A 22,211-nucleotide genomic window follows, 5' to 3' on the forward strand; every position below is an offset into this window, starting at 1 on the left:
TCACCTGTGAACGATACTGCAAGGAGCAAGCTGACTTATCAGCAACAGGAACCACATAAAAGAGCAAACTGAGCAGGGGTCTTCCCTAACTCATTTCCTTCTACTCCAAAACCATGCATTTCTCACTCCCCTTTGCCTTGTACCATTCCCAGGATTATCCAGCAGCAAGCCTATTGTAGTAGGCCCACAGAGCCCCCTGAAAACTCAGAGAGGAGAGGCAGAAACGACCGTAGTGCCTGAGGCCGGCGGCTGGGGTTTCTTTGAGTCTTCCCGAGGAGACACTGCACAAACTGAGCACCGTAACTTCCCACTCTTGGCTCAGATCAAACCTGCAGCCTGCGGGCAGCCAGAGATTGGGTTTCAGAAATGCTGGGGTTTTAGAAGTATTAAATATTCCTCGGCATCTCCCCTTGGTTTTGACTCTGAGAAGAGAGTCAAACATTCCCCTTCTAGTGGAGTCCCTCTTGATGTGGTCCTGTGACCCCCTGGACCTTGTTCACTTGGACCCCATCCATCTGCAGGGCTTGTTTTAAACTTTTTGTTGTTATTGTTTTGGAGTCAGAGTCTTGCTTTGTTGCCCAGGCTAGAGTGCAGTGGTATGGTTATAGCTCACTGCGGCCTCTACCTCCTGGGCTCAAGTGACCCTCCTGCCTCAGCCTCCTAAGTAGCTGGTACTACCTGGTAAATTTTTTTATGTTTTATTTTTATTTTTTGTAGAGATGGGGTATCATTATGCTGTCCAGGCTGGTCTTGAATTCCTGGACTCAAGTGATCTTCCCACCTCGGCCTGTCCACTCTTCCCTACTCCCTTTTCCAGATCTTCCTCCACTTGTGAGGACAGAGTAGACAGACTACAGCATTTTCCCTGTGCCTCAGAGTCTGTAATGACCCCGATGAGGTGCAAGCCAAAGAGGTGAGATCTGATTTTCCAAATCCACCCAAGGACCACTTCCCAAAGTGCTGGTTTTACAGGTATGAGCCACCACATCCGGCCGCTTGTTTTAAAGCAGATGCTGAGGCTACTCCAGGTTTGCAGTCTGCTGTATTGTTGGGTCTCCTTTTCACTCCACTTGGTGTAATGTGGGCATATGTCACATGCTCCCCCATACCACTGACTCCCTACACACACACACACACACACACCCCACTTGTGTTCCATGTGGTTAGATGTGTCCCATGAGGCCAGCACAGGGAAAACCAATAAACCCTTAATTAGGCCCTGTTTACCTGCTATTGTGAAGCCTCAGCAGTGACTGATATCTGTTACTATTTACTAATTAGGTCCTTTACACAAGGACAGGGTTTATACTTACTTTTACTGTGCCTGTCTTTATGGGGGTGTAAGAGGTGGCTCATTATTTGGTCACTGCTTGAGTGGAGAAGAGAGCCCGGCAGCATTTGGACATACTTTCTTGTCCCCAAGGTGTGAGATCATTTTCAAACTTCAGACTCCCTTTGTGTGTAAGCAGAATTCCATCAGATTTTACCGATAACCTCCTCACTATTCATAACCAAAGCATCTGCACAGGGACCTTAGCACCCTTTAAGACCTGGTGCCCAGATTCCTGCTTTTTTGGCAGATGGTGTGAGTGTGTGTGAGTGAGGCAGCTATTAATCTCTTTTTCACTTTCAGGTCCAACTTGCTGAAATCCGACCTTTCCAATAGCCTTGCTCAAGACCCCACCCTCAAACCACAGCACCCTCTTTCTGCCTGCCTGGTTTTGTGTTTAGTAGAAGAGAGATGAACACCAAGGCACACTAAGCTTAGCAAAGCCATTTGGATGGATATTGGGTTACCGTGCATCTTTTTACCTGGATTTGCACTGTCGGTTGCTATTGGCCTTCTGGCTATAGGAGGAGTCAGATTACAGCAGGAGAGACCCAGAGGATTAGTACAGAGATGCTGCAGCAGACACTTGATAATTACTTTGGGGGTCATGTCTCAAAATAGACTCTGGCCTCTCTTTCTGGCCTCAGAAAGAGGGAAGGCCATTCTTTCTCTGTCCAGCCATCTGCTTATGTTTTCTCTATTAGTTTTGATCCAAGGTTGGTTGAACCTACAGATGTAAAACCTGTGGATATAGAGAGCCAACTATACCTTTAAAAATTTTACTTCCAATTGGTATTTACTCATATATAAAAGTAGGCTGCTTTTTGTATATTAATTTTATATCCTATGACTTTTCCAAACTTGCATATTAATTCTGGTAGTTTTTTAAATTTTTTGATGTTCTTCTATGTAGACCATCATGTTATCTGCAAATAGAGACCGTTTTATTTCTTCCTTTCTAATCTGTGTGTCTTTTGTTTCTTTCTCTTGTCTGATTGCATAGGCTAGGACCTCCGGTGTGATGTTGAATAGGAGTGACAAATAGGCTTTGTTGCTGGTCTTAGGGGAAAGCATTCAGTCTTTCACCATTAAGTATCGTATAATTTAGCTGTAGGTTTCTGTATATGCTATTGATCAGATTAAGGGACTTCTATTCCTCAGTTGGTAAGTTTAAAAATTATTAATGTATATTGCATTTTGCCAAATGATGTTTTAGAAACTATTGAAATGATCATATGGTTTTTAAATTTTAGTCTGTTAATATGGAAAATTACATTGATTGCTTTTTGAAGTTGAACCAGCCTTCATTCCTGGGATTAAGCCCATTTGGTCATGTTGTATCATATTTTCATGATGCACTAGCCTGTCTGAGGCTAGCTCCTTATCTTCTCCTTCCCAGTTTCTCCTGTCTCACTTCTGTTTTTATCACCTGGCACCTTCCTCTCTTTTCACACAGATCTCCCCTAACTAGATCATCCTTCAGAATTCCCTGTGGCCTACCCCTCCACCTTCACTTCCTCGTCTCTTCCTCCTTATCCTCTCCCAGTGGTTCCCAGTGACTTCCCAGAGGCCTGTTTTTGGGATCTCACTTCATAATCACAGCATTGGTTACTGCTTCAGGCCACGGTCTATTTCCTCCTGGACTTTCTTCTCCCTGGTCTTAGGGGCTCTTCCTTCTGTGTCAGCTCTGCCCTGACTGGCTCCCAGCCACACACAGGTCTTTGTTCCCTCATGCTTTGGGCTTCTGTGGCAGTGTCTGGACCCGTCTCCCATTCCTGCACTCTTGCCTCTGATGAATCTTCCAGAAGCCACGGGCTCATCCAGCCACTCTTTGGTTCAACAGTCCTTTTGGGGGACACAAACATTCCATCTATAACACTCTTCAAGTGGATTGTCAGTTTCTGAAGAGCAAGGGTCTTCTTTCCTTGTGATAAATAGGTTGGCTTTTCCTATGCCGTGTGTTTACATAAAATGACAGCGATGGGATTCTAGGGTAGATGGGGTTGGGGTGGAAGAATATGGGAGTTATAAGTCAGCAACAATAGTCGGCTGAGGCAGTGGAGCTGGAAATCTGAACTTGCCCCTTCCTGGAAGGCGTATCCAGGAGACACATGGGGAGCTCAGGGCATTCTTCAGCCGGTAGGGAGTAAGAGTCTGAAATGGGAAAGAGAAAGTCTTTTCATGGACTGGGGCATACACACCATGCAATGTCTCCAGGGAAAGGTGGTACCACATTCAGCAAGGAGCAAGGGCAGGACCACCTCAAAGCTGTGGTGGGCAAAGCCTTCAGGTAGAAAGCAGACCTGAGTCGAGAGCCAAGAGGCCCCTTGAGAAGAGCGTAGGAGTCATCTGCCGGGGCCACTGCCAGGTAGCCAACATCCCACAGCAAGGCCCTTTGGGATGCAAATGGCCAAGTGCCTTCCATACCCCAGGACTTGGGACCAACACAGGCCTCCTGAGGGCTGAGGGAGCCACAACAGAAGGTGCAGCGACTGACCCGGGCTCCCCTTCTGGAGCTGGGACTAAGAAGGAAGTTTTTGGAGGGAGTAACTGAGGTGCAGCTCAAAGCCCCCACAGCCTGGGAGCCGGAGCATCATTGTGTGGCTCTGTCCCATGTGGCCCCAAGTCAACGACAACAGGACCCATGTACTCAGATACCCAGGAGCTCTATCTGCCAAGAGAAATTTTGCCTACGCATCACTCACTGGGATCTGAATGTACCATATAACCTTGCTTTCCGCGTTGTGTTGTATTGTGTTTCGTTTTCCCTTAGCTTTTCAGTAAGTATTTCCTTCAATGGAATTCCAGCTTCAACTCTGCTGACCTGGAGGGTCAGTGGTATTTTTCCACACACACATCTCAGTTGTTGGGAAGCAGGGGAGTGGCAGGCACTGGCCAGCTGGTGTGGTGGTTGTCAGAGGGCTGGTAACAGAAAGACCAGAAGCCTAGGGAGGAAGGAGTGGAGACCCACTGTGGCCACGGACCCTGACTGGCCAGCCTTGTCCTTTCGTTCCCTAGAGCATTTAGCACAGTGCTGGGGACCTGAGGGGATTTGAGAGGCCTTGATTCGTTGGAGCTGATCCCTGGGGGAGGGTGGCCCCTTGCCTGTGCTGGACTCTATCACACTTTCAAAAGTGTAATCCCAGCACCCTTGTGGCACCTTCCTTGCGGTGGCCCTCCTGCCTCCAGCACATACACAGCTCTGTCACAGTACATGTAACCTTTTCATTTCTGGTACGATAGGCATGTTTAGTATGATTACTAGGTGATTCAGTGTCCTTAAAAGACATACCCCAAGACAGGCCAGCCAAACTTCTGGCTGTGAGGACATCAGAGAGCCCGATCGATTATGCCCGGCTGCTCCCAGTGGTTGGCTGCGTGTGGGGTGCCCTCAGCATTTGTTTGCCAGCGCCAGGTGTGAGTTTGCTGAGACAGGGGCTGAGGGCTCCACACTTTGGGGCCAGGAGGGTCAGGATCTGAGCTCGGTGTGCTCCTCTCTCCCTCTGCAGCTTGTCTCCAATGTTCTCATTTTCTCCTGCACCAACATCGTGGGTGTCTGCACCCACTACCCAGCTGAGGTCTCCCAGAGACAGGCTTTCCAGGAGACCCGAGAGTGCATCCAGGCGCGGCTCCACTCACAGCGGGAGAACCAGCAACAGGTGAGTGAGCCCCCTGCCCTTGCGCAGTGGGAAGGAGTGGAGACCCGAGATGCGCCTCCCCTGAGCGCCTGGCCTGGGGCAGGTGGTGCTCGTTACAGCTGCCAGTCCCACTCCCTGGGAGGGGCCCAACCCGTGGGGAATGTTTCCCCTGGAGAGAGTCCAGCATTCCAGGCCCTGTGGGAAGGGAGCTCTACCCTGCCCGTGCCTAAGGCCAGGTGCCCATAGCCATGTGGTGTCCCTGTGGTTTGCAAACAAGCCCAGCAGCAAGAGGGTCCCTCCCTCCCTCCCCACATGTCTCCCACTCCCTCCCTCCCCACACGGCTCCCACTCCCTCCCTCCCCACACGGCTCCCCCTCCCTCCCTCCCCACACGGCTCCCCCTCCCTCCCCACACTGCTCCCCACTCCCTCCCCACACTGCTCCCCCCTTGAGTTGGAGTAAGGAGAGAGGCCAGCGTTCCTAACTGGGATTAAGTGCTCCACAGGGGAGGGATGAGGGAAAAGAAGAGACAGGAGCTTCATCCCCTGAGACAGCCCACACCTGGCTATTCCTCTCTCTCAGTTCTGGGGTTTGGTGGTTCAGAGAAGGAAGAAAGTTCCATCTCTCCCTAGACCTGCCTGGGCCAGGGAAGGCAGGGCCATTCCCAGGGTTACAGATTCCTGGTGCAAAGAGGGACCTGCCCTGTGTGCACCACTCTTGGGTGGGGTGGGAGCAGAGCTAAGGGCCACATCAGGGGTCCAGCCCTTCCCTCTTTGGGGTTGGAGTCCTGTTTGGATTCCAGGTGTGGATCCCCACTGTCTCCTCTCCTGTGTGTGAATCAGGTAGGGGTCTGGTGACTCCGAGTGATGGCTCCCACACAGGAGGCCTGGGGGCTGTGTGGCTTAGGGGAGAGAGTGGGCAGGTCTGCAGAGCAATGGGGCTCCCACTGGCTCCTATGAGATAAGGTTGCTCCAAACCGGAGGCCTTCCCTCCCCTCTTAGATTATCATCTCCCCAGACCCTGAGCAAGCATCAGTGGAGCCCACCTGAGTGCCGCATGCGGCGTCAGCCCCCATGGCTGACACGAACATGGAAGGTCTGCCTTTGAGTGTGGGGGACATGGAGAAAGGGCCAAGATGGCAGTGGTCACTCATGGCTCCAGGCCAGCATGGAGCACATGTTGTGGCCACCCTGAGTGCAGAATGTTTTACTACTGCGGGGGACGTCCTTGATGCCATCTGGTTGCATCCTAAGTGAGTCACAGTGACAGGCTGGTGACATCCAGACAGCCAAACGAGGGGGCAAAGCTCTGTAGTACCTCTCCAGGCGCCCGAGTCCCCACATGTCCCCACTTCCTTTCCAGTGCTGCCTCGGTGGTCGGCATGTCTTGTCAGGTCCCCACTTACGCTGACCAGTCCTCGGCCTGGCTCTCCCCATTCACTCTTTGGCCCTGTCGGAGCTTCTGGTCCAGCATCTTGAAGGAGGCCCTTGCTGGCAGTGTCCCTGGGGTCCTCCCACTGCCCTTTATTATTAACACATGTACGTCACCTCTGGCACACTGCACCGTGCTCACCCCAAGGCCTCAGCATTTCTGAAAAGCCCCTTATCTCATCCCCATTCCAGGCCTCAGCGTCTCTCACCTGAGATCAGGATACCTCCTCCTTATTCCATTTTTGGGGCTTCCTCTCTCACTTCTCCAGGGGAATTACCATTTTACAGCTTGCCACAGTTTCCTTGCTCTGGCCTGGGCCAGTCTAGACATTCCACCAAATCCACAGGGCTTTAGGGGAGAAAATATTTTTGCCATTCCATATTCGGAGCCAATGTGCTGAGGAGGGGACGCTTTCTGCGGACAGGTGCTTCTCAGCGAGCCACAGCCAGCAAGGCATGCAGAGAGAGCTGCCGGGGCTCCCTGGGGAAGCTTCTAGGGGCCCTGTGATGACTGGACTCAGAATTATTCCCCAGCGGCCTCCTGACTACCCCTCCTGGCCCTCAGCCCTGGAGGTGGTTGTAAATGTAGGAGGCCTATCATGAAGCCAAACGGTTTGTAGTGCTGTCTCTCCCAGTCATCCCACGCTGTCTTTTAATTCCTATTTCTGTCACCAGTAACTATTTACTAAGAGTTGGCCTTTGGTGCTTGTGTTTCCCGCTGCCTGGGGGGCCAGACCGACCCACAGGGAACACCGCCCTTCACGAATGTGTCAGCTTCTCGAGCAGAAGGCTGTGGGCCGTGGCACTGGGCAAGACACAGCTCCGGTCCCCAAGGTGGCCTCTCCTCACACACAGTTAACAGGCTACTGATGTGGGGTTTCAGCAGGTGGGGAGGGGATGCCGGCAGCCAGAGTCGGACCTCCTCCTGGGAAAAGGGAGACCCTGAAGGAGGGTGGGGAGCAGCGGAGAAGGAGGGTGATGCCAGCTGAGGAGCTTGTGTGCAGCAGCAAGAAAGACCCCAGGAAGCATAGGGGACTCTGGGTTCTGCTCTGTCTGGAGCAGAGTGTGGATTTCATTTCAGTGCTGCTGGGACAGCAGGTGGAAGAGCAGGGAGGAGTCAGATCATGGAAACCTCCAGGCCAGGCTGCGGGCATGGGCTGATCTCAGCAGGGTCAGGAGGCTTAGAAGGCGACATGGTCTGGTGTGTTTTAGGAAAAGCAGTTGCTTGCTTGCAGAGGGGAGGATGGACCAGAGGCAGCAAGCTTGGAGACAAAGAAAGTGATCTAGAGGCTGCCCCGGTCATCCAGTCTGGCCCTGAAGGTGGCCTGGGCAGTGACAGGCTAAGGTTGGGGTGGAGAGGGTGCTTCAGCAAGGAGAGGAGCAGCAGCCAGTCTGGGGGTGGCAGGAGTGGGCCAGGCAAGCGTGAGGCATAGCAAGGGGGTAAGGGGACATGGGCATTGATTTGCAGTGGAAAATAAGGAAGAGTGAGTTTAGTGGGTCTGGAGAAACCTGTATGTGATGTGGCTGGTGAAACTAGAAAACCTGTGACGGTGTTGAGCACAGGTAGTGTTTCAGAGAGATCGGGGCTGTGCAGGCATCAGGGAGGGCAGAGGGAGGCTGTCTGTCCAGGGTGTCGCAACCAGAATCCAAGAGCCAGGTGAGAACTGCATATGGGCAGTGGAGGAAGGCACAACGGAAAGGACAAGTGCGAGAGCTGTTTCCAGATGAGCAGGACTTCATCAGTGCTGGACAGGGCGTACGGCTCAGGGGAAGGGAATGAGTGTCAGAGGGAAAGATCTGAAAAGCAAAAGCCATTTATGTGGGCAGGGCCTCGACACTGGTGCAGCAGAATGGGGCTGTCCCGGGTAAAGGCAGGGAAATGGAAAGAAAAGTGATTGGGGAATGACAGTGTGGGAAAGCGAGTGTGGTTTGGGTGTGATGTCAGGGTGGTGGTGGCAAGACATCCACGTGGGCAGCTGGAGGCTGGCGAGCCATGGACAGGAGGTAGGGATGTGGGAAGTGGCTGATAGAGCTACCTCTACAGTGGGAGCCTTGGCCATGGATTTACTCCCAGAATGCAGGCATGGATGGGGCGAGGACAGAGGTGGGACATGGCATGTTTGGGACCAGGTGGAGGGAGAGGAAGCAGAGATGACATAGAAGCAGAAGAGTCTCAGGGCCACGTAGGAGGGTGGCTCTAGCATCTGGTGTGGTGTGAAGGGCAGGAGAATGAGGAGGGCTGGAGGCAGCCAAAATGAAAGGCTGGTGATGAGCAAATGATGTGCACCAGCCTGACAGGGAGTCTGGTCTGGCAGGGAGGCAGGTGGGCATCTTGGAGCAGGGCAGGCCCAGGAGAGGAGCTCAGAAAGAGGGCATAGTCCAGACTCCATAACAGGCTGACGTGAGCCTCTGTGATGTGGCCTGCCCCTCCACTTGCTTCTCTCCCACCTCCCCTGTAGCTGGTTGTGATGTGGTTTCTCTAAGTCAGCTTGCTTTCCCTCTCTCCTGGGCCACTGTCCCCCAAGTGGAACTGGAGCACCTCCTTCCTACCCCATCCTTCCAGTCTACAGGAAGCCCTCTCTGACTACCCCAGCGGAGATCAGGTGTCCCTGATCAGTGCCCCCATAGTAGCCCCCGAGACCCCCATTACACCAGATGCTTTCTGAAGGAGGAACCTTGCCTGTCTCACTCTTGGTGTTAACTCTCTTGGTCCCCAGAATAGTGCCTGGCACATGGTAGGTGCTCAATAAATATTTGAAAACTGATGGAGTGGATCTCATGTAATGCTCCCAACAACTCCATCCCCATTTTACAGATGAGCAACCTGAGGCTCAGAGAAGTTCAGTAATTTGCCCAAGGTCATGCAGAGTCTCAAGTGACATCCAGGATTCTAACCCGAGGTGCTCAGTACTCACAGGTTCACCAGGGGCATTTTTGCCAGAGAAACGTGGAGAGTGAGGCGGAAGGATCACATGGTGTCCTGGGGAGGGAAGATGGGGGACAGGTAGCCTGCATGCACACACACACACACACACACACACACACACACACACACACACACCACACACACACACACACACACACACACACACACACACACACACACACACAGTGTTAGCCCAGGAGTCCCGGGAGAGCCTGAAAGGTTTTCCAGGGCAGGGGCACAGGTGTGGAGGAGAGAGCACTTGCCAGGCAGGTGGAAGGCGCCGTGATGAAAGAATGTGCTTCCCTCCGCAGGAGCGGCTCCTGCTGTCTGTCCTTCCCCGTCATGTTGCCATGGAGATGAAAGCAGACATCAACGCCAAGCAGGAGGATATGATGTTCCATAAGATTTACATCCAGAAACATGACAACGTGAGGTAGGGGTGAGGCTGGGGGAGGAGGAGGGAAGGGAGGGAGAGCTGGACCCCCACGGAGACATCCCACTTCCCTCCTTTCAAGTGGTCACAGCCTGACAGGGTGGTTTGTTGACTTTGGAGAATGTGTTGTCTAGAGCATGCCAGCCCCACCCCTCCAGGTATGTTAAATGTGAATTATCATGGTGTCCCCTGTAACTTTTTTGGGGGGTGGGGAGAGGGGGACAGCGAGGCTGCAAGGAGAGAATAGAAACAGGAGGAGGAGAAAGGAGGAAGCACCACCACCCGCTTTGGGGAGGAGCTCCTAGCCTACCAAGAGAGACGGAAAGCATAGACTGGGACCCGAATGTCACCACCATCATCTCATCTTCACCACCATCTGGCAGCTTCCATGCCTTCTAAGCCAGTGCGTGCCAGGCACTGGGCCAGGCTCTGCCCACCTTATCACCAGTCCTCCTGACAGCACTGCAAGCCAGCTACCTTTATCAGCACACCCAGTTGATAGATAGGTCATGTATGCTATTTACTTCATATATACTCTATTTGAAATTTTCCGTAATAAATTTAAAGGAAAAAAAAATCACCAAGAAACAACTGGACAAATCCAGAACGTGGGACAGTCTACATTGTGTACTCTTTAAAAAGTCAGTCATGGAAAAAGAAAAAAGGGTGGGGAATGTGTTCTAAATTAAAAGACTCAAGAGCTCAAGGTCCCCCAGCCAGCAGTGGTACAGACAGGCTGCACCCAAGTGGCCGCTCCAGAGCCCACGTTCCTTTCACTGCATGTTTGCCGCCTCCCTAGACAGAAGCTGCTGACAGCAGGGACGTGCAAACAGATGTAGATTAATAGAGTGCAAAATCTGCTTATGAGTTCCATGGGGACACGAAGCGATACAGTGGCCTTCATCCAGCATGGCTTCCTGGAGAGCCCGATAATCCTCCCATATGCCCAGAAAAGGAGCTGCTGTGTTTGCCTTCCGGAGAGTTCCTTCTCCCCAGGCAAGTTTCCCTGGGACTCACGAGTCCTCTAAGTTTGGTGTAAAGAGGACTCTTTAGAGGCTTGGCCTGAGTTTTCAAGGAAGTGATTAAATGAAATAGTGCAAATTACACACACACACACACACACACACACACACACACACACACACAGAGAAGGTGAGGCTGACAACGGCAGGGGTGAGAGAAGCACTGTTTTTTTCAGGCAGAATGAGAACTGCCCAGTTCCCAAGTCTGCCCTGGGATCCAAGACTGTGGATTCTGCCTGCGTGTCTTCCATCTGTCTGTCAAAACTGAGACTCTAAGCCTTTGGGAGAGACATGTATCTGCAAAACACATTGGCCCCAGTTCTGGGGTTCTCCCAACCCCTCACGCTCCTCTGTCAGGTAGGGACAGTGTAGGCAGCAGTCACCTTGGTCTCCCAGGAAGACGGCTGCCCCTGGCTGAATCTCCACATCCCGGAGAGACCTGCGGGTGTTGCAGCTGAGCCGAGCTCAGGGAAGTGGAGTGCGTGGCTGGACTCCTGGCCTTGAGCCCTTCAGGCAGTGCAGATGTGCTGTTTCCCTGCTGCTTCTCCCACCCACCTTGGCCCTCCCATGGTGGAATGATCGCTAGCAGTGAGAGCTCACGCCTATGCAGAGCTTGCCTGAACTAGCCACTGCCCTAGTGCATTCATCTACTCAATCACCACAGCAAAGAAGAGGGCTGTACTGTGATTATCTCCATTTTACAGGAGAAAAAGCTGAGGCACAGAGATGAAGTAACTTTTCCAAGATCCCATCTTTGGTTAAATGGGAGAAACACCCCCAGAACACTTTCTGATACTAGCTTTTACCCAGCCTGACTACCAGACATATGTTTTTACGTGCCCAGGAGAAAGGAGTGTGTCCGAGGAATCTGTGGGAAGGAGGTTTGGGGAGCCCTTAGGCTCACAGGAGACTCAGAGGAGAGACAGGAGAGAGATTTGGTTTCCTGTCTCTGTGTGTGTGTGTGTGTGTGTGTGTGTGTGTGTGTGTATGTGTGTGTGTGTCTGTGACTGAGGAGCCACCAGGGGCCTTTCCTGTCTGATGGCAGTTCCTGAAATCCAGGGGTCTCCCCCTTAGGACATATGAGGAAACACACTTCCTATTAGAACAGATCCCATAGGCTCAAGTTTAAAGTGGGAAGGGGTAGCCCACCAAGTGGTCCCAACATGTACAAGCCAAGCCACTGAGCTCCCCCTTCTGGAATTTTCTTTCCTGGTCCTGTCCTCACCACCTCACTGGCCCAGGCATTGTCCCTGGCACAGCGTGGACAAAGGTGCTTTCCTTGATTGCTCTCAGCTCCGCAAGCTTTGTGCAGGTTTCACTCATTCAGTGGAACACAAAGGAAATCCAGAAAATTCACTGCTCAGAAGCAGTCTGGCCTTCCAGCACAGGTTCCCAGCCTGCCTCGGCCAACACAGCCGGCTCACCCGCCACCCCTGCGCCTCGCCCAGTTCCTTGCCCTCTCTCACCATGTCTTCTCCCACTCAGCAGGCATCTTCCTATTCCTCGTTCCATGGTGCTGGCTCTTGGGCCCCAGCCCTCTAGCAAGGGTGTTTGGTCAGAGGGGCTGACTCAGGCCTCTTCTACGGTGACTGCCCTTGGGGTGACACCTCCCTCTGTCTCTCTCCCACGGAGGCAGTGACTTTGGGTTGATAAAAGAACACTGCCCTAATCACAGCCTGCACATCAGACCCCTGCTACAGTGGGGGTATTTCTGTCTGGGATGTGCCAGGATCAATGATGGCAATCAGGAAAGAGATGAAAGGAGAGAAAAAACAAGATGCTATAATTTTCATGGGGTCAGAGATGATTCTGACTCTGACATCGCCAGGGACAGAGGTGGCTGGTACACATCAGAGGCCAACTGCAAGCAATCATATGCAAATGTCCCTCTGAGGCCTCTTTCCCTGTTCCATCAGTAGCACTGGTTATAGCCCTTGGTAGAAACACAATGCTCACTCTGGTCTCTGTTTTGGGGTTGAACTTTTGGCTTGGGTTGATGGTTAAGTACGAGATGGAGGGGTGACATCATAGTTTAAAAACACCCTTTGAGGCTGGGCTCATGGAGAGCCAGTGGGGCACAGTGGTTAGGCCCAGGCTCTGGGGTTAAGCAGTTCTGCACGTTGCCTCTACTCTGCTGTTTCCTGGCCATGTGACCAGGACAAGTTACAGGCATTGAGCCACTCTGAACCTCAGTTTCCTCATCTGTGTAATAGGAGAGGAAGAGTACCTACATAATAGAGTTGCAAAGAGTAAATGGAATAATGTGGGGAAAGTGCTTAGCACAATATCGGGCACATAACAAGTGTTCAGTAATTGTGAGCTGCCATTATTATTATTACTGTTATTTTTATGATTATGATCACACTCATATCAACAAAGAAAGGCCTGGGGATTCTCTAGTTGGAGAATGGAGGGTGATGAGTCACATTCATCAATTCTCTGCAGAGTTGTAATATTTAGAGAGGGTGATGACATGCTGTTCTCTAGCCCCACTGAGAGCAAGGCCACAAGAAAAATAAATCAACTGCACAGCATGACAGGCTGGGCCTGGATCTAAGGAAGAGGAAGAGACTGATGGGGGTTTGGGGAGAAGAGTTTGTCTTGAGTAGGGAGGGGTGACAGGCAGAGGCCACCACTGTCCATGGCCTCATTCTCCCCTGAGGAGAATGGTTGTGCAGCACACACCTCCTGGGGGGCGGCCAGGGACTGGCCAAGGGGCCTGTAGGATGTTTTGGTGCTGAGCCACCACTGGCCATGGGCAGAGGCAGGCCAGAGGCCAGGGGACCCCTGGAGACCCCTAGAGATATTTAGATGTCTCCCCTGTCCGATGTGTGGTGACAAATAGGAATGTTTCAGCGTTTCTGATGGGGCAGGTCAGCTGGAGCCCGGGCCCATGCTGGGACATCCACCAGTGGCTTGCAAGCCCTCCTGCCTGTCCTCCCCCACCCCAGATACCTGCGCTCACTGCAGCCGACAGCACCAGGGCTGGGGGGGCTGTGCCCTCCCCACACCTGGGAGGGACAAGGGCCTCTGGGACATGCCAGCAGAGGCTATTCTGGAGGGAGGGACAGCTCCTGGAACTCTGCCTGGGGAGGGGAGAAATCAGTCAGTCTCGGCCTTCTCAGCCAGAGAAGGCGCCATACCACGTGGGTCACAGCAAAGGTAGATGCAGATAGACCTTGGCATCACCAGCTCACCCTTGCCCAGGAGTCAGCAGAAGGGAACAAGATGAGCACCTGTGTTGAGCAGACGGGTCCACACCCAGGTCTGCCGCCTGGTGACTGTGGGAACTTGGGCAAGGCACCTAATCAGAGCCTCAGTTTCCTCACCTGTAACATGGGATGGGGATAGTCCTCATCTGTAACATGGGATGGCTGTTCACTCATCCATTCAGCTAGTGTTTGACCTCTGCCTCATCACTGGGGACCACCAGCCACACTGCAGGACACTCAGCTAGAGGTGGGCAGTGCGACACAGATTAAAGTACACATCATCGTTGGCATCATGAAGCTCGTCTTCTGTTAGAGAAGACACTAAACAATGAATAATTAGTCAATTGAGTTTATCACACTCTTGTAGGTGCTAGGGTTTAGTGACCAGGAGACACGGACTTCATGGGGTATTAATGTTAGACAACGTACTGCTCTATTGTTCTGTTCTAATTGTGATAAAAGGCACAGAGGAGCAGCATCCATAAGAGGGGGCCCAGCTATCTAGCCCAGGACTCCTTGCAGGGCTGCTGGGAGCTGAGGTGAGGTAGGGCATGGAAGGCCCCCAGCCCCGCACAGCCCAGGAGGCTGCAGACTGATTGCCCTTGAGGCAGGGCAGACAACCAGGTGAGAGTCAAGGTCAGGTAACTCAACACCCCAAAAGTTTCAGGGGCCAGAGAACGCCCCAGCTAGGCCCAAGAGGGCTCTGAAAGATTCTCTGCTTTCACGAGAGCTCGTTCTTAGTGTGGATGGCGCTGCACCTGACTGGTCTGTGCCTGAGCTGGAGCCCTGAGGTTTTAAAGGTCGTAGGTGGTGGGTGGGTGAGAAATCATTCCAGACTCTTCTTTGGGTGAAGGGAGAGAAGGCCGTCTCCTCTAGGGGGTGCTGGTCCTCTGCCTAAGAAACATTCCCCGCAGGGCTCCAGGGTTCAGGATAGAGCATGGGTGGGGTCAGGCACCAGAGTCCTGTGGATCTGCAGCTGGGGTCCCAGCAGAGGGGCTGCCAAGCCTGGTGTGGCAATGGGGTAGCCAGCCCACCTCCCCACACATCAGGGGTGTGGCAGGGTCTTGGGGAGAGATCCCCTCTCTCCTCAGTGTTTCCCCAGCACCTCCCGCTTTTAAGGTTACTATCTCCTCTCCTGTCTCCTTCAAGGACTTGGCCGCGTTCCCCAGGTTGCTCTGGTGTCTGGCTCTGCTGCAGCATGGTTCTGAATTATAATGACCACGCGACAATGTCCAAGATACTCAGATACCCGTGGGTGGATTGTGCACCCTGTAGGCAGAGGGTGGAAAATGTTTACCTTCCACGCACACCCTCAGCCAACAGACCACATGAGGAGGGGCTGTGAACATCCTGCATTCCTGTCTCAAACCTGACATGAAGAAAAGTATTCTGGGCTGGGCACGATGGTTCATGCTTGTAATCCCAGGCCCAGAATACTGGGAAACTGAGGCAACAGGATTGCTGGAGCCCAGGAGCCTGAGGTTATAGTGAGCCAAGATCTTGCTGCTACACTCCAGCCTGGGCAACAGAGCAAGACTCTCTCTCTATTTTTTTTAAGTATTCTGAACTCTACTCCCATACCAGTTATAGATGTAAGTGGTCTTTGTGTTATTATTTTATCCATTCCACAAACATTTACTGAGCTGCTGCTATATACAGCCTGCCACTATGAAAAAGACACCGTCTCTGCTCCTTAGGGAATATCCAACCCTCTCAGTGAGGGAGTTAAGTGCTACAGGAACAGCAGCTTGACAGTCCAGGGGGCCCTGTTGGTGGAGTCACTAGGGTTGGGTCTTTTAAAAAAAAATTTTATGGATTATTTTAGTTGTGATAAAAATACATAGCATAAAACTCACCATCTTAGCCATTTTTAAATGTATAGTTCAGTGGCATTAAGTACATACACATTGTGCAACCATCATCACCACCATCCATCTCTGGAACTTTTCTTATTTTCACAAGCTGAAACTGTATACGCATTAAGCTCTAACTCCCCATCCTCCCTCCCGCAAGCTCCTGGAAACCATCATTCTATTTTCTGTCTCTATGATTTTGACTACTCTAGGTAGCTCATGTGAGTGGACACATACAGTATTTGTGCTTTTTGTGACCGGCTTATTTCACTTAGCATGATGTCTTCAAGGTTCATCCATGTTATAGCATATGTCAGGATTTTCTTCCTTTTTAAGGGCTGAATAATACTCCATTGTCTGAATATACCACATTTTATTGATCCATACAGAGTGTCCACTGATGGACACCGGGTTGCTTCTACCTTTTCGCTGTTGTGAATAGTGCTTCTAGGAACATGGGTGTACAAATACTTTTTTCATATCTGTGCTTTCTATTTTTTTTTTTTTTGAGATGGAGTCTCACTCTGTCACCCAGGCTAGAGTGCAGTGGCATGATCTTGGCTCACTGCAACCTCTGCCTCCTGGGTTCAAGCAATTCTGCTGCCTCAGCCTCCCTAGTAGCTGGGATTACAGGTGCACACCACCACGCCCGGCTAATTTTTGTATTTTTAGTAGAGACGGGGTTTCACCATTTTGGCCAGGCTGGTCTTGAACTCCTGACCTCAGATGATCCGCCCACCTCAGCCTCCCAAAGTGCTGGGATTACAGAAGTGAGTCACCGCACCTGGCCTGTTCTTTCAGTTTTGGTGGGTATATATCTAGAGTGGCATTGCTGGATCATACGGCGATTCTATCTTTAGCTTTTGGAGGAACTGCCATCCTGTTTTCTAGAGGGCCTGCACCATTTGACCTTCCTCCCAGCAGTGCACAAGGGTTCGAATTCCTCCACATCCTTACCTGGGATTGTGTCTCAACAAAAGACCTCAGTTTGCCTTAAATGCAGAATGGGGATTGGTGGGGACTGGAGTCAGTAGCCAGCAAGGACTTACTATTTTAGCTCTGTGGACTCAAAATGAGGGGTCCTGTGGGAGATAAGAAGGGAGGGAAGACGGAGCAAACAGGCACTGACCAGTTGAATTTGCCCTGCTATGTCTTTGAAACAGCTGGAATCAGCTGTTACTTATGATTATGATTCTAATAAAAATTTAGACATAGGAAGTATCATTCTGGGCTGAGGTAAGTCAAGGAAGACACCATGAAGACGGAAGGGTTAGAATCAGGCCCTAAAAGAAGAATGCGATTTTTTACCTTTTAAAAAATCAACATTTTTCTTTTTTCTTTTACCTTTTTTTGAGACAGAGTCTGACTCTGTCACCCAGGCTGGAGTGCAGTGGTGTGATCATGGCTCGCTGCAGCCTAGACCTCCTGGGGTCCAACAGTTCTCCCACCTCAGCCCCCCAGTAACTGGGACTCCAGGCACCCGCCACCACACCTGACTGATTTAAAAAAATTTTTTGCAGAGACCGGGTCTCACTATGTTGCTTAAACTGGCCTCCAACTCCTGGGCTCAAGTATTCCTCCTGCCTCAGCCTCCCAAAGTGCTGGGGTTACAGGCATGAGCCACCATGTGTGGCAAAAAATAAACATTTTCATTATGTGAAGAATGTATGTTCTTTGTAGAGAAATTGGAAAATAAGAGCAGTATGGAGAAGAAAAAGCACTCATAGACTCACCCCCGAGGTCACTAACTATTGCTAGGTCTTGGTGCAGTTTCTTCTTCCTTTTGTGTGATTTTCCTTCAGGAAGCATTTCCCTAAATCTTTCCAGACTTTCTAAACAGAATGTCTGTAGGTGCTGTGGGGCGTTCCATCGTATGTACAGTAGGGGTAGGATCTGGGTAGGCAGAAACAAGAGAGGGGTTTGGGTGGGTGGGAGGGGGCCTGCAGGAGGCCTCTAGTCGAATCCAGGACATGCCTCGACCTAGGACCTCTGGACCCAGTCCTGACAGTCAAACCAGTCACTGGGTCCCTTGTCTTGGTTTCCACTTGCTGAAGAAAGGCGTCCTGTTGTCCCTGCAAGAGTGGAGAGAGCGCGGCCGTCCCAGGGCAGGCTCTCCCTGTTGGTGGAATTCATGCAGGCATTCCGTGTCCAGCAGGCTCCCATAGGCCTTTCCCCCTTTCCCTTTCCCAGCCTATGCCCCTGGATGGACCTGTGGCTGCTGCCAGTTCACATGCCCCTCTCTCATCTTTTTTTGTTCCACTCCTTGGAAAACAGGCGTCTGGTGTCTGATCTCAGCCCAGTGTTAATAAGACCACACCTGATTGTGCTGACTCCCCTAAAGGACATGAGTGACTCCTTGCTCCTCCTGTACCTTACTAGGGGCATGAGCCCAAAGGATTCTTCAGGTTGGATGATAGGGGACAAATGGAGAGGGCACACTGCAGGGGACAGCACTCTTGGTCAGAAAGAGACCACTGGCCCATCCAGAGGTGTGGCCACTTCAGCCTCCCCAGCCCACACTGGGCCCGCCCGGGTACTTCCCCAGCACCTTTGGCTCCCAGCTTCCTGGGAGTTGGGCTGAGACCTTGCCATACTCCCTTCCCACCCTCTACCACTCAGCACAGTTCTTGATGTGGTCCTGGAGCTCTAACGATGCCAAGGGCTGCAGGAGATCAGAGGAGCTGGTGATCACCACCGCAGGCTCCCCTAGACCTCCAGGAGAACTCAGCACCTGGGTGTCCAGAGGTGCTGCAGGATGTGCACAGGAGAAGGGCCAGGCTCTGACAGCTTCATAAAGTCATGGGCCTGTTAGCAGCAAGTGGGAACAACCGTGAGGAAATGCACTTCACCAAAAGCGCACGTGGTTTGGAAAGCTGAGCCGAAGCTGCTCAGGAGGGCTGAAGGGCCTATTGTGGTAATTGGGACTGTGTCTCCCACTCTTGCCCCTGGAATAGAATGCAGGAGACTGTGAATGATGGATGGCAGGCAATTAGGGAAGTGTGCATAGCCAGGGTGGCCCTACCTCAGTTCTGTGCACCCGCCATGAGGGCCTGATCCTGTTCCCAAGAGGAGCTCTCCGATGGGAGCTAAGAGATGAATGAGCACCTTCCTGCACGTCTGGGCCAGCGCTGAGTTGGGACATGGCCTTCAGAGTTACTCTGGGGAAGATCAGGAAATCCTGGCCAGCAGAACAGACAGTCTGCTGTAGGGTAAACCTGATAAAACCGAAGAGCCTGCAGAAGTGACAGTCATTAAGCAGAATCCTCCCCCAAAGCTGCGGAGAAATGTGACTTTGTCTCTGACAGGAGGTGGGGGGATGTGGGGGTGGCAGGGTTTATATAAATGTGTGGGGAGGCTTTGGGGGCTTCAGAGTCAGGGCCTCAGCAGCAACCTTCCCTGGGCTTCCGCCCACCTGGCATAGAAGCCTTGCTTTGAGTGGCTCTTCCCTGGCAGGCAGTGACCTGCCCCTCCCTGGTTCCTCAGTAGCTGACCAGAAAGAGTGGATTCCCAGGAGGCTGCAGGGAGGTACAGGTTTTCAAAGGCACCTGGGGCTCCTCACATACCACTGTTGTTTCTCATGTCTCCTGGCACACAACCAGAGACCACCCATGTCCCTATGTCCCTGGTACCCATTCAGCCACTGGTTCCGTGCACATGGCGTCTGCTGGGGGACAGGCTGTGGACTTCATGGGCTCCTGTCTCAGGTGACATGCTTGAGTCTCCAAGAGGCTTTGTGGGGCAGAAGGAAGAGGTCACAATTTTGAGTTACTAATTGTGCCTCTTACTTGCTTTGGAACCAGTGAAGTTTCTTCCCTTTCAACAAATAAGTATTAGGCACTGTTGTGGGTTGAATTTTATCCCCCTAAAGGATACATTGAACCCCTGGTACCTGTGAATGTAGCTTTATTTGGAAGCAGGATCTTTGCAGATGAAATCAAGTAAAGATGAGGTCATACTGGAGTAGGATGGGCCCCTAATCCAATAGGAACAGCGAACTTGTGAGAAAAAGAGACTGCCTTGTGAAAGCACAGACACAGGGAGAAGGCCTGGTGAGGACCGAGGCAGAGACTGGAGTGATGTGGCTGCAAGCCCAGGAATGCCAAGGAGTAACAGCTGCCTCCAGAAGCTAGGAATACACCAGGAGATATTCTATTGCGTTTCATCGGGAGCAGGGCTCTACTGACTCCTTGATCTCAGACCTCCAGCTTCCAGAACCACGAGACAATAAAAATCTGTTGTTTTTAGCCACTTGGTTGGTGGTGCTTTGTTACAGCAGCCTGAGGGAACTACCAGGGGCACCTTGCATGTCTGGGTGTTGTGCTGGGTGTAGAGCAGAGGCCAAGGTAGGCCAAGGTAGGCATGGCGCGCCACATCCAGGCAGTCATTCAGCTGCATGTTTCCTAGGGGCTGGGATGTAGCCATGAATCAAGTAGATAAAAAATCTCTCCCTCAAAGAGTTTACATTCGAGTGAGAGGAGACAGACCGAGGCATAATAATAAACAACAGTAATACACAGCCTAGTCAGTGGAGAAAAATATGGTAGAGAAGGGAGATAGATGGGAGAGGTTGTAAATTTAAATGGGGTGGTAGAAGCTTTCTTGAGGCAACCTTTAAACTAGTGTGGTGGTTCTTAACCCTGGTTGCATAGTGCATCACCAGGGAAGCTACAAATAGAACAGAACAAAGACAACCAACAGAGGAGCCCACCCCAGATGATTAAGTCAGAATCTCTGGGGCTTGCGGTAGGGGGCCTATCTGGGTAAAAGCTCCCAGGTGATTCTATGAGATGTCTGGTCCCAGGACCATATGGTCTAGTGTGACAAGAGTTGCCGTGGAAGAATGTGCTTGCCAAGGTCCAGCAGGGTCATCTGTGGAGAAGGAGTTGATCGTGGCCTGGCCATCCCAGTACACGGATGGGCACAGGCCTGGCATACCTGAGTGGCTAGGTCAGCCAGGCAGGCACAGGAGGCTGGAGTGCAGTGGAGCCCCTGGGACCACATACGTCTGCCTCGTGTGTCTGGGGTACCCAACCCTCCTCCTCTTCACCTCTTCTGCTCTGCCTGGTGCTACGGGTTACCCTGCTCAGTGGCAGTCCTACCTCTGCCGGATTAGGGGACTTTTTCCTTCCTACCCCGGGGGCATCTCCAGCCCCCAAAGCCAGGCCTTTGCTGCATAGCCTCAGACCGGGGCTGGACCAGCCACTGGTCATGCTGCCTGCCAGCTTTGTGTCTGAAGTACTGGTGTTGGCCAAGGGGATCCCCCAAGAGGATGCTTGGCCATGTTCAGGGGCTGAACATGCTCCTTGGCTCATGTGCAGCCAATCCGGACGCCAGCTTCCCTTGGTTTTGATTTCCTGAGTTATGAAGAAGAATCTTCAGAACAACTATGGAAGGGGTGCTTTCACAAACTGTGGGAAAGACCTTCTCCTTCTCCCTGGTTGGAGGGGGCAGCCACCTGGGAGGCAGGGAGGCGGAGGGTGGGCCACGATGGGGGTCTGCAGGCACCCTCCCCCCGGCATGCACACGCCAGCGTACCTACCTCTGGGCAGGGTGGTGGGCCCACCAGCCACGCCAGACACCGGGCATCACAGCTTATGGAGAATCCAAATTCCCTTTCATTTTCTGGGCCCATCCCATAGCTGCACACGCTGGAGCAGCTCTCTGCTGTCCTGAGTCCCTGGCCTAGCAGGATAGGGCCTGTCCTCTCTGCTCCACCTCCTCACCTTTTCTTCTCTCCCTCTCATTTGTTCCATCTCTTGTCCCTGTCCCCATTTCTCACACTCTTTCTGACCTCCCTCTTACAGTTGCCTTGGTTGATCCAGGCTAGGATTGAAGTGGCCAGAGGAGCCAGGATTTGGGGAAACAGCAGTGGCTGGGGGCTGCCCTCCTGTGCTTCTCCTGGGAGGTGGGACAGCCTGGCCGAAGCCTTGGGATGTACTCCTGGTGGCCAACCTGTTTCCACAGGCCCTGTGGCTCTCCTCGTGTGAGCTGGTGAGCAGCCGCTGAGAGTGACCCCTCTCAGGGGTCCTGTACCTGTCCAGGACCACAGCAGCAGCTCCCACAGGTCCTCCCACCTCCCTCACAGTGCCTTTACCCATTTAAGATGTCTGTGGGGCCTACAGACAGCATCATCTTGATTGGTTCAACTCCTAAAGTGTGGAGCCAGGTTGCCTGTGTGGCCTTGGCCAGGTGACTTTTCTGTGTCCTCATTTCCTGACAGGGTGGTTGTGAGGTGTGAACGAATGAATACTTCTGTGAGCTTAAAGTAGTGTGTTTTAAAATGTGGGTTTTATGATGGGGAGGCCAACAGATCGGGAGAGAACTGCCGCTAAGATTGTCACTCACAGTTCCCACGAGGAGGCGACACA

At 52.2% G+C, this 22,211-nt stretch overlaps 1 protein-coding gene across 1 annotated transcript in view; it reads left to right on the plus strand.

The window, feature by feature from the left end:
* Nucleotides 1–22,211, plus strand: part of LOC105470270 (adenylate cyclase 5) — a 165,308-nt gene that overhangs the window by 90,619 nt on the left and 52,478 nt on the right. The window contains exons 2-3 of the mRNA XM_071092343.1: nt 4,840–4,989; nt 9,635–9,756. Coding sequence (XP_070948444.1) covers nt 4,840–4,989; nt 9,635–9,756 — 272 coding nt within the window. The remainder of the gene's footprint in view (nt 1–4,839; nt 4,990–9,634; nt 9,757–22,211) is intronic.

The sequence above is a fragment of the Macaca nemestrina genome, chromosome 2, assembly GCF_043159975.1.
Source record: "Macaca nemestrina isolate mMacNem1 chromosome 2, mMacNem.hap1, whole genome shotgun sequence".
In the NCBI taxonomy this organism is placed as follows: Eukaryota; Metazoa; Chordata; class Mammalia; order Primates; family Cercopithecidae; genus Macaca; species Macaca nemestrina.